We start from the raw sequence: 12810 nt of genomic DNA, 5'->3' as shown, positions 1-12810 counted from the left end.
ATATATATATATATATATATATATATATGCCTTCAGCAGCTTCAGCACTTTATTTGGTTAGGTTAGCATAAGTTTTGAATTATTAAGATGACAGATTTGGTTTTGCTATTTTTAGAGGCAAGACCATGTTTGTCTTCTTGAATATCATTAAATATTCTTTATTTCCTACTAGGAGAATGAAATGCTATCCTGTTGTCCTTCAATTTTTAGCTAAGTAGAATTTTCTTACTGTATTGGTAATTTTAAGGATTGAGAAAGTGACACAGCTTTATATGTGAGTGTAGTGATTATTTGTGGGTGTTGCAGTGACTACATGGACCGGTTCCTTGATGAGGGAGAGGGAGGTGGAGTTCCAGCATCGTGGCGTGACAATCGTTCCTCATCTCCCAGTCTTCACGCCCTGCTGTATGGAAAACCTCCTCCAGGAAGCAATGCCGCTTCAGTGGGAGCTGGAGGAGGGAACTCTGCAGCCTCTGCTCCTGCAGCACAGCCCACCCCACCCACTTCAACAGCAGAGGCTAATCTCAGCAACAGCAGCACTACCACCAAGAAAGATGGTGAGCCAGCAGTTATTTATCAACTCAACCAAATGGAAGATTTAGCCCGTCACCTGGACAGTGATTCGCTTGAGTCTTTAGCCAAAATGACTTCGTCAAATGCCTCAGTATCTATTGCCAAATCTGGCAAGAGAACCAGTAGTCCACGTCCTATGGACGTGGATCTCTCTATATCACGTACCTCTGTGTTAAACTCTCAACCAATTAGTGCAGAGGCTAAAAATATAGCAAAGGCAGAAACTGTTGCACAGTGAAATATAGTGTATACCTTTTTTATGTGTGTGCATTGTGGTGGTTGTGAACAAGTGTTTGGTTACCAGTGTTACCACCTCAGAAAATGACCAGAGAGGACACCACAAGTCTACATGTCTTGTATCCTGTGTCATTAAAAAAACAAAAACATGGAACCAATACCTTTCCCATTTAGTGGGAAGGTTTAGGGTATGTGAGACTAGAAAAGAACTTATAGAGTCAGTGTATGGTACCTTTATTTTTTTTCTAAGAAAGTGACTATCATTCTTTTCTGGAAAAATTGGTCATTCTGATTTCTTCTATAATTACCAAGTTAAAAATAGGTAAATCCCAGTTAATGATATGACCAATAATCCTGTATAACACTAGTAGGAATAACTAGTGTTTTATTTTAAGAAATGGATGTACCCTAAACTTGGGGAAAATGTCAGAACTAGGATATTTTTTTATCTGTTAGATTCCCATTGCATATGACTGTGCAAAGGGGTTAACGTTACATTAGATTATGTTCTGTACTGACAAATTATTGAATTCTACAAGTGTTTTGTTTAATTTGGTTGGCATTACAGAAAAATACCAGTGCAAAAGTGTTACAAAATGTAGAAACATTATTCATACATAAAGACTAAAAGTGGGACATGCAAGGAGTTTGAAGCATGTAATGGCTCAGGCAGTGAAAAGATTATGTACTGGTTATACTTACCAGGCAGGTTGCTATGGGTCCTAATCTTCCGAGTTCAATATAAACTACAATTATATTTTTTACAAGACATTATATTCTAAGGTGATACAACTGAGTAGGTGACATACATGAGCGTTCTGTCCTCTAGTGAGGCCAGTTTGCACCTCCAAGTGATAATCTATTACCTTTTGTGGTCTAGTTGTATATTTGTGTTTTGATTTTTTTTTGTTAATCTCATGAATTTAGATCTATCATAGAATGAACAACATATTTATTTATGTTTCCTTTCAGTATTTTCCTAACAGACTGGTAGTTTCATTTTGTTCGACTCATTTATTTGATGAAAATTAGACACATTTTCTTGTTCTTTCTTCTGTTTTCCATTTATTTTGATACAATTTTCTTCCCAAAAGATATTTTGACATTGGCCTTCTATCTTAGTATAAAATTATTTGATTTAAAGTCTTGAGAACTGCTTCATTCATGGGTGGAAAGACTTTGGCCACACACTTCTTTATTGGTTAAATGTATCAACAGTTGTGTTTGGCCACTAGGCTTTTAAGATTGTATACTCTCTGTATACATTTCTGTATACTAATAATTAGTATTTACAGAATATGTACTCTAACAGTACAAAAAGTTATAAACTATTGGCCAAATGAAATTAATTTTTATCAATCAAATGTTACAGCTTTATAGCATTTTCAAAATCACCAATCTCTATTTACCATATGAATACAAGCAAGGGAGTAGTTTCTTGTAATTTTAACTACCTGTTCTCTTTTTAATTTATAGGAAAATAGAATATTTTATTGTAAATAAAGAATACTTCTTGTAGGTTGTTTGTATGTATTGCAGTTATTCTAAACCTAAAAGGAAGGAAGAAGCTTCAACTGGATTTGGAGATAACCCTCAATGGTTAAAAACCATATTACTTTACAAAATGAAAATAATATCGAGTGGTTCCAAAGAAGGCTTTGACAGTGCTGGAAGTCTCCAGTTTTTATTCATAAAAGCCACATGATGAGAGATTATGTGAGCCACATGGATTTCTTATATAGCAGCTCAAATGAAGCTATCATTTCCATTTATTTCAGGCTTACTATTGTCCTAAGTAGTAAAGATTCTTTGCCCTTGTTAGGGCAAAGAATCCTCCTCCCCCTGCAAACCTTTTAAGTACCCTCTTTGGTTCACACCTTGTCACAGTTACATCTGAGTCCCAAGCTCATGCACTACCTACCATGGTCCATTGGCAAACCAGTGAGGTCCACTAGGAAATCTCTTCGACTGATTGTCCAGTCTACGGCAAGAACTGGTCAGACTGAAAACAATGTACTTGCCTGCCTGCCTTGATTATGATGCAGTGACAGTACAGTGCAACACTATTCTGCCCAATGGCCAGCATAAGTTCCACACCAGTATTGCCAAGATTAGCTTCCATAGCCATGACCTCCCCCATAAAGCTTATATTAGAATCTCCTGCTTTGTCCGACCATATCGACACTTTCCCCGTCAATGTTAGAAACGTTGGTATTCTGGCCATCCAGTCTACTGCCCTCTGTGCCCAACCTGATCATAACCATTCAAATTGCTCATCTCAGTCACATACATAATGTATTTTATAGAAGCTACCCTGTCCATAATGTGAGGTAGCAGTTGTCAGATTCAAACTCAGCTTCACTCAACGTGAAGCCAGATAGGAAGCACGGTGACGAAGTTTTTCACCCTTATCTATTCCAAAACTGTCCATCACTCTGCTCCTTTCCCATCTCCCTAGTATCTCCCCTATACCCTCAACCATCCTACCTCTATTCCCCCTTTCCCTCAGCAAAATTCCTTTTTGCAATCTAGATCCAGAAACGCCACTCTACCATTTCACTGATGCCTACCCCTCCTCCTCGCTTTACCTGTTGCACCAGGCAACCTAAATGTTCCACTCCATCCCTCCTACCACACCCTCTCCAACAACCACCTCTTCCTCTGCTCCTTGGATATATCCCTCTTCTCCTCACAAGAGAACCTTTGTTTCTCAGATCTCTTCACCCAACTCTCCTCCAGAAACTCGAAGACATCCATACTTAGTAAACTTGGCCCAAGAGAGCACTGCTCTCCCATCCCCCCTCCCCCAATTCCTCTACATTTACTGTATGTGCTGATGCCCATCTTCCTCTGCAAGTTCCCCTACCCCCTTCCTTGCATACTCTCAACACAGCCTATCCTGTCCTACATGTGCACCATGCCCTTTTCGGTCCCCATTATCTTTATCGCTCCAACAAGGATGCTCACGTGAATCCCTTCAACAGTGTCCTCCAGACCCCTCATGTCTTGACATTATTCTTGATGCTTCACCTTCCCCAGTCCTGCTTTCTCATTCCCCTGAATGTTCTCCGACTGCTCCAACAGCCACCTCTGTTTTCCTTAAATAATGTCCCCATTCCTTCCCTAGTCACTGATACACTCCCCATGTAATTCAATTGTCCTACCCCCTTTTCTCTTTTACTTGTCTCTGCTTTACTTCAATTGCTCCCCTCTCTACCCTTTTCACTACCATATTATCCTCTAATGGTCTATAATCTTTTGCAATTAACACATTTTCTAATCTTTAAATTTGTATTACCCTTTCTACCATATGACCTTTGATGTGTAGTGCATTTAATTGTTTCGACCATTAACCATTTACCTTTTTCGCCATAATACTTAATCATAGTGATGTATGACCTTCAATGTCTGGCAAATTAATTTGTTTTGAACTTTAACCTTTCTCGGAATCCCCTAACATTGCCTTATGAATGAACAAACAAACAAGAGAGTCCTTGCCGGGGCCTTTACCCCATAGCCTCTCCAATCGCTATATTTTTAGTACACCACTAATGACCTTAGATGTTGATGCGGCAAAAAAAAATTAAATTAAATTAAAAAAAAGTTTGCCTGACTAAGATGTTATTTCTTATCATGCCCTGTCAAAAAGGCAGGCCTTTGGTTTAAGGGCTGCTTTGTATTTGGCATAGGTGTCTGGCAAAGCTTATGCTAGTGGTTGAAAGGAAGGTCAATGGTACGATAAATATGGTGCCCAGTGGAGGGGATCACCCCCATGTTCGACCTCCCAACATATCGGACATCCTTACAGAATTCCACAGCTTCTGCCTTGACAACCTGTTCTCCTTCCTCAGACGCATAAATATCCTTCACTTGATCTAACTCCATTACCTAAACCACCATAACCTTTTCCCTCATCTTCAACCTTTCAACACTACTCTAGATAGTTGACACATAGCAACTATCACCTGACATCCCCCTTTACTATACCTTCCTATAGTGCTATATGACCTTAGATGTCTAGCACATTTATCTTAACCATTAACCATCAAACCCACGTTGGACCTCAGCCCTCTCCTCAACTAATTTTGCATGGTCTTTCCTTCTCCCCCTTTCCTTTTTGTATCTTTTTCATCCCCTCCTGTCTACATCTCGAAGCTTGTGAGCTATTTTGAAAGGATGAAAGGCTGACTTTGGTCAATCCTTATCACTATCATACTAACCTAAAGTGTTAAACTTGGAGCTCTCAACATATTTTATCCTAATGGTTAACTCACTTTTACTCTTTTTGCTACAATATCTTGTAGTGCTGTATGACCTTTCCTTGCTTGGGAGCTTTGCCCCTAAGCCTCACCCTATCCCTATATTTTGAATACTGCTAATGACTTTAGATGTTGACGCAACATAAAATGTTCAATAAATAAATCAATAACTTCCATAGACATGACTTCCCAAAAGTTTACATTGGTGGAGAGTCCTACCCTGCCGGACCATGTCAACCCCTCCCCAGTTGATGTCAGAAATTTTGGCATCTTGGCTTCCACAACCCACTGCCCTCTTATGTACTCAGCTGGTTATGATTTATCAAATTGCTTTATGCAATTACACACGCATGTATTTTAAAGGGGATGACCTACAGCCATGTTTCAACCTCTCTCTCTCTTGGCCACTGCCATCTCCAACTCTTACAGACTGACACTCATATATTCTGGGGTTCAGACCACAAGACATTCCTACGTCTACATATTACCCTAATCCTCACCTTCCTTGATTAAGGGTCACGTACTCTACTTCCCTTTTTGTACACCTTGACACAAACCACTATAGGCACCTTTCAAACCTCCTACTGAGGCCCTATATACTGAATCAGGCCACCAATCCCTTTCTCGACATCGTGCTCTTGTCCCTAAGATGCTATGCTCATTGTCACCAATTTTCTCTCCAAGGTAACTGTCTCCCAATCCCTTCCTCATACCACCACCTGCCCACCTTTACCTACCCTTTCTCCGTTCATATGGACGCTCTGCTTTTCCATTCACCCATTGCTCATCTCCAACCCCTTCCTCTTTTGGACTAATCTTTCCTTCTTGACTAATACCTTCCTCCTGTAATTGCTCTTCTATTTTCTCAGATCCACCCAAATCAAACATCCCACCAGTCCTCACACGTTTTCTTGCACTTACTCGTCACTCACCCAGTACCCAGACTATACAGACAGCTCCAAATCTTTCTCACTCCTATAGCTTTTCTCTTCCTCCTGAATTGAGCATCAGAACAAGATTTTTTATGCTTTCCTTTTTGCCTTACAACCTTCAACCTTTTATCTTCTAAACACCTATAAAAGCATTTACATTTCAGTAGTTATATTTATTAAAGATTACATCATTATTGATTTCTTCATAATCTCATTTGGTTTTTTTTTTTCAACCTTGCTATTAATTTATAGTTTTATTGAACATACCTTGCAAGAATCAAGATTAAATTTTCACTGAAACAGCTTTACTATTTGTTTGCTAATGTTGCACATATATTAAAACCCTTTTTATTTATAAATATTTTTTTGAGAATGCTTTTGATGAAAATGGAAACCAATAAGTAGAAAAGAACAAAGCTACTAGAACTGTTAGCTATTAGCTTCTAAGATGAGGAGCGAGATTGCAAATCAGTTATATTAACAAGCAAATGACACATTTTGAAAAAGGATAAGAAAAATTGCTGTCAATTTTTATATCTTTAAACTGCTACATAAAAAGGCTATCTAAATCAAAATACACTGAATGATATTAATTAATGTTCATTATATCAAGTACATCTGCAATGCTGACAAGTTACATTGTGTATATATATATATTTTTGTTTTGATAGGCTACACATTGTTTTTTTTTGTCAAATAGGAGAAATCTAAGAAAATCTCAATAATAAAAATATTTATACATAATACATCCTCACATGCACACACAAGTACTTGTTTTTTTTTTTGTTTTTTTTAGTTACAATTACTTTGTAAAGAGATAGGAAGGGGCAGGCAAAGAAGAAAATGAGTTTGTGAATTCAGACTGTGTGTATCACAGTGAGATTGTGTGTGAAAATGGGACATGATGATGAGCATATGAGAGAGTATGTGTGCGCACGCACTTGTTCCTGTGAAATGGATGTAAACGGGAGTGCTTGTGTGTATCACTATATCAAATACATCTTCAACTGCAGCTTATGTAAGAATAATATCAATCAATGAAAAGGCCAATAAAATAAATGATGTCACGACTAATCAGATCAAATGAAAAGCAAAGTATACATATACAACTTAGATTGCATGATTTCATATTGTAAAGTGAATAGAAATCAGTAAGTTCCTTTAAACAAAAAGGATGAAAAGCAATACTTCCAAATTACATTCCTCTAATCTATGAAAAAGTTGTCCAATACTGACATAACAGAAACCACCTAAATATTACTAACTATAAATGTTACCTAATGCTAAACAACGAGAACAGAGAATACATCAGAGAGAAAGACTATAAACTGCAGGCAAAATGTATTTCATATTGCTTCCAGAAAATATACTATGTAAAATAGGAAGTCAAGCCTTATGAAATCCTAGCATTTACTTTACTATATCAAAAAGTAAGTATCAAAAGGAACTGAACACAAAATTACCTGTGTTTTGAAATGTATCACAACCCCTATAGGCTCGGCAATTGATGTGCAAAACAAAGGAATGAGTTGCAGGGTTGTTAAGAAGAGTAAGATAAATTATGATACAATCTAATAAGTGTAGAATTCATCTGATTAAAGCAAAAGGGAACACAACATAGAAATAACAATGACAGATAAATAGGTAGGTATCACAACACATAGTACCACTTAAGTATTACAAAAAAAAAAAAAAAAAAGCCAGGCAAATTAATTATTTAACAAAACTTAAAAAACTGCTTTGCAAGAAATGTTTATTCCTTAATTTTACTTTACAGAAAGATTTATAAATAATAAAAAATGTGCCTGCATCTAGAAGCACAACTGTCTTATACCTGTAAAATAATGTACAAATGGTTGCCCACTTGTATATATATATAGATGCACTTATGTACAATCAGTACAAGACCCTTTAAGAAAAATAACCATGCACAATAATCACTTGGAATGTCTGCACAAGATCAATGTTGCATGTAACACTTGTCCTATAGTAAGAGACCTGATCTGCCCTTGATTATAGTTCATATTCTAGCTTTTAGCTTTTACTTATTCAAGTTAATTTCTTTCTTAGTACAGAAAAAAAATGGTAATTGCATAAATGAACTGAGGTATCATGTTCCTATAGGAAATGTGGGGAAAAAGAAGATAAAAAAACTGCCCAAATACAAGAACAAAATACTGTTGAACTGTATCCCTACGGTTCAAATGGACAGGTATTGTGGAGAATGTTTCCTACGCATCATAAAAAAGAGAGAAAACACTAAGAATTAAGTCTCAATTTCTTCTATCTGAAATACATCCCGCACAGTTCCTAGCACAAGCCCAATGGCCACTACACATCTGCTTAACTATTCACGGCAACACATCCACGTCCTAAATCTGATGTCTGAGATGCGCTGGGATATGGCAATTATCCTTAATGTTTGCAAATACATATCTACACCCCATCCTTTCTTAACCAGAAACAGAAAATGAAGAGAGAGAGAGAGAGAGAAGGAGAGAGAGAGAGAGAGAGAGAGAAGGAGAGAGAGAGAGAGAGAGAGAGAAGGAGAGAGAGAGAGAGAGAGAGAAGGAGAGAGAGAAAGAGAGAGAGAGAGAGAGAGAGAGAGAGAGAGAGAGAGAGAGAGAGAGAGAGAGAGAGAAAGAAAGAAAGAAAGAAAGAAAGAAAGAAAGAAAGAAAGAATGAATGAATGAATGAGTGGATGAAAGAAAGAAAGAAAGAAAGAAAGAAAGAAAGAAAGAAAGAAAGAAAGAAAGAAAGAAAGAAAGAAAGAAAGAAAGAAAGAAAGAAAGAAAGGAAGGAAGGAAGGAAGGAAGGAAGGAAGGAAGGAAGGAAGGAAGGAAGGAAGGAAGTAGGGTAATAAACCATTTTATGAATACAAATGGCATCTAAATTACCACTAGACTTTAAAGTCCCTCAATAAAAACTCATGCTTTTATCTCAAATGTCTGGCTAAGATGATTGCCTAAATTGCACAGTAATAAAAGTTAGGCTGCACACCTTCCTGCCATAAAGCAACTTGTCTTATAGTTTTGACACACATAAGAAGTCCCTCTTAAACCAAACATGCCAATGATGTCAAATCACATGGTAGAACCACCCTTCATACTGGAATGATATCTTCATGTCATGCATAGTCAAATCTGCTCTAACTTCTGCACACTAAACTGTTGTGCAGATGTTTGGCTTTAACTACACTCTTTAAGGAGAAAGTAACCCTCTTTTTAGCCTTATTACCTAAGAAAAGATGAAAAAAAATTATGCTACACCAAGACCATAGAGATTGGGGCAATTTTTTCCCCCCATGCTGCTGGTTTTTCTCTTGAGCAGATGACCCTTGCATGAACCCTGATGGGTTGTTTGATATGGCACTGGGGGTGTCCATCATGACTAGGTTAAATTGAATGATTCCAGATGGACTAAAAGAGTTCAATTCAGTTATATTTCACCTTTGTATGCACTGTCTTTATACTGGGTGATGATTAAGGGTTTGGTCTAGATCCTTTTTTCCTTCAACACCATAAAATTTGCTACTGTCCTTTGAATGGAAGATCTCTGTAGTTCTTCATCTTTATAGTATAATTACATACATACAGTGATTAAACGTGAAAGAAAAATATTTATGGTGTGCATAAACCCTGAGGCAAGTTATTTTATGATTTGGAAGAGTACTTTTACTTTTTGCCAATTACAGCAGTATAGCATTTCTACACTGGCCTTTAAGCCATATTATCAATTACATATATAAATTATTAAACACATATATCATCAAAAAACAGTATTCAAAAATGTTTTCACACTTTGCTACTGCAAACCTTAAGTATTTTCAATCAGCATATTTTATGGGCTACTTTGAAAGACTGAACACGGACCAGTATAATGTCTTTCATATTGCACAAAAGCACAAAAATATTCTTGTTTATTAAGTAGAACTAGTAGTATACATTTGGTCACACTATTTATTCACTACCATTAGAAACACTTCCACAAAGCCTAATTTGAGCTTTGCCCGGAAATCTTCATCATCAAATCTCTCCACCACTGCCGGTACAGTCAGACATACCCTACTTGTTGACAAGAATCTCAACACACACAGCTACTTATGGATCAGAAATTTTTTTTCAGTCTGAAATTTCACATACTCTGGGACTTCTTCTTACACTAACGTTTGAGCAAAATCTCTCCTGTAATTCTGTGAGATTTAAATATAATCCTTTTTGACCTTTTACAAAATTTCAGGTTAGCACCTACAAAGGGCATCTGATCAGCCTGTATTTCTCCTGCTGCTGTCTCTCCATTCCTTGTGGCTTGAAGCACCATCAACAAAACTTTCTTGCATGTGACTCAGATAAAAAAGGAAGTTAAGAAAAAAAAAATAAAATAAAAAAATAAATAAATAAAATAAAAAAAATAAAAAAATAAAATAAAAAGCAGGAATGGAAAACTAAGCTGCAAAACAAGTCTTCACAAGCTTTCATATTTTCATTGAAGTATTGGAAATATTTGCATCATCCTGTTGATACACAATTCCTGAAAACTTGCATGTCATCAGTACTTTCATTGACACTCTTAAATACAATGTTCTTGTTTATGGAAGACTTGACAATTCATTCATTCCTTTAAAAGAGAGAGAAAAAAAAGGAAATGTCTAGTGCAAACAAATAGATAAACAGTCATATCAAGAGAAAACTACCTTATGACAATTCAAATTAGTAAACCATATATTCTATTCCACTTGTAAATGATGCTTAGCAAAACTTATGGAAAGAAAAAAAGAAATGAGAGAAAAAAACAGACTGCTATTAAAGATAACTTGTAAAGCCTCTGCTATTCATTCCTTACTATTCTTCAGCACTGATTAATTTACTAACCTTTGATGAATCTTCCTAAGAAGGTCCAAAGATGCTAAAGAGAAGAAATAAGAGGTAAAGATACAACTGGTCTTTGAGGAATAAAAGAACTGAGAAGAAAAGGACTAACAGAAGCTATTTTACAAAGAAAAAGGAGAACAAATATATGACAGAAAGTACTATCCAAAATAGAAAAGAAATGAAATCAACAAAATATGGCAAGAAACTACTTCTCAAAAAAGAGAAGTTAAGATGCGTAATAAAATAAAAGTCAACAAACAATGAGGTTGCAAATAAATTGCTTGTATTGAAAAAACAAACAAAAAACAACTAGTTTGTAACACTATAAATCAATGAACTGGGATGGAAAGGAAATTTATTACCCTTTTCTTTGTGTGGTGTATTTTTTTTTCTGGTTGCATATTCCTAGATCTTTGTATGCATCTGATATGCTTGAAGAGAAATGGAAACTACTAATTCAGACACTTTAATTCTCTACAAAATCCACAAACAGCTTTCAAATCTTGTAAGAACCTTTCTCATTTACACCAACAAAAAGAAAACACATACAAACTTAAATTCCCTATCTTAATTAATTATCTTTGGTATCAAGAGCCATATATATAACATAAATCATAACAGAAAACACAAAGCACATAAGAAACCACCTAACTGCAATTCCTCGGACTGGAACACCGAGACAAATGGCCATAGCCAAGAACTGCCAGTGTCACGTGATCGGGATGTCAGGTGCCCTACAGAATAACTGGCTATAAATACCTATCACTTGTTACCAAATGGTTCTTGTTTGCTAGAATCTGTTGGGCCACCTACACCTCATATTATTGCCTATTTATGACACACTTCACTGGAGAAAGGGAATATGAAAATTAAATGTGAATCATGCAACTTAAATTAGTACAAGGGTGTACTGTGAAAGAAAAGTGAAAGATTTAATGTGCCATCAGACATTTACACACTTCATTGGCTAAAACACACCTTTATCCACATGGAGACCAGCAGGATTACAGGATTCGGAAATAAATTGTTCCATCCATCAATCAATTATACCACATTTCTTCCCTATCCCCTAAATATCAGTCCATGGTACAAAAAGTACAATAGTTCCATGTACACTTTCCTATTTTGTCAAAGCAGGAGATTCAAGTCACTTTTTAAAAGTATAAGCCCTATTACTATCACACACCTTTTAATATATTTTTCACTCTTGTACTTTGTTTTTGAGAAAAAGTCCCAATATCCCTACCATTATGTCCCATACCATAAGAAAGCTTATCGTCATCAGCACCCCCCTGACCATCGCATTCCTGACCCTCGTTGTCCGCCCCTTAAACTTGTGTTATGTTAAGAATGGTGACCATGCCTCGGCTGCTGTTGTTGTTGTGAGATTCTCATCAACAAGTAGCTAGAATATCAGTACTTAAATGCACCATGCTGTGCTGCTCGCTGGATAAAGTTCTTCACAGTCAATTCGTCAAGGGCCATGAAGGCTTCCGTTTGTGCGACTTCTGTCATGTGGTTAAGGGCAAAGCGGAAGCAGAACTCCTCCAGCTCCTGAAAACATTAGAAACTCATTTTATTTACTGAATGGTACCTTATAAACTAATCTGAAGAAATAGAAATGCATTCATTCCATCTTTTTACACATCAAATCTTCCATTATAAAGCAGCTACTACACAAAAATTTTTAGAACAAAATCCAAACAGATTTTATCACCCAAACTTTTCATAAATAATCTACGAGTAATGACATTAATATCCATCTCCAAATGAAACTAGTACCGTTGCTTCGTATTTAATGGCAACAGCATAAAGCATAGCAGCATTCTCTGTAGTAATGCCATGGCGTATTATTCTCTCACAGTGTCGTTTTAGGGCTTCTTCACAGTATGCATTTGCTAAGTCTAATAAACCTGTAACACAAAATGTACTTCATAT

At 36.4% G+C, this 12810-nt stretch overlaps 2 protein-coding genes across 43 annotated transcripts in view; one reads left to right on the top strand and one right to left on the bottom strand.

The window, feature by feature from the left end:
- LOC113810822 (mesoderm induction early response protein 1) overlaps window positions 1-2328 on the top strand; it is a 35124-nt gene extending 32796 nt beyond the window's left edge. For 41 of the 42 annotated variants that reach the window (XM_070134880.1, XM_070134876.1, XM_070134870.1 and 38 more), the window contains one exon: window positions 307-2328. In XM_070134880.1, the coding sequence (XP_069990981.1) occupies window positions 307-811 (505 nt within the window). In that variant the 3' untranslated portion in view covers window positions 812-2328. Of the gene's footprint in view, window positions 1-172 lie in introns of all 42 variants that reach the window. The other variant, XM_070134907.1, reaches the window with a different exon arrangement.
- A 7557-nt stretch (window positions 2329-9885) lies between these two features.
- The window catches only part of LOC113814908 (RCC1 and BTB domain-containing protein 1), a 21693-nt gene continuing 18768 nt past the window's right edge, over window positions 9886-12810 (bottom strand). The window contains exons 10-11 of the mRNA XM_070134909.1: window positions 12655-12785; window positions 9886-12426 (exon numbers count right to left, since the gene is read on the bottom strand). Coding sequence (XP_069991010.1) covers window positions 12286-12426; window positions 12655-12785 — 272 coding nt within the window. The 3' untranslated portion in view covers window positions 9886-12285. The remainder of the gene's footprint in view (window positions 12427-12654; window positions 12786-12810) is intronic.

The sequence above is a fragment of the Penaeus vannamei genome, chromosome 20 (genome assembly GCF_042767895.1).
Source record: "Penaeus vannamei isolate JL-2024 chromosome 20, ASM4276789v1, whole genome shotgun sequence".
NCBI lineage: Eukaryota > Metazoa > Arthropoda > Malacostraca > Decapoda > Penaeidae > Penaeus > Penaeus vannamei.
This window is presented reverse-complemented; position numbering and strand designations above follow the sequence as displayed.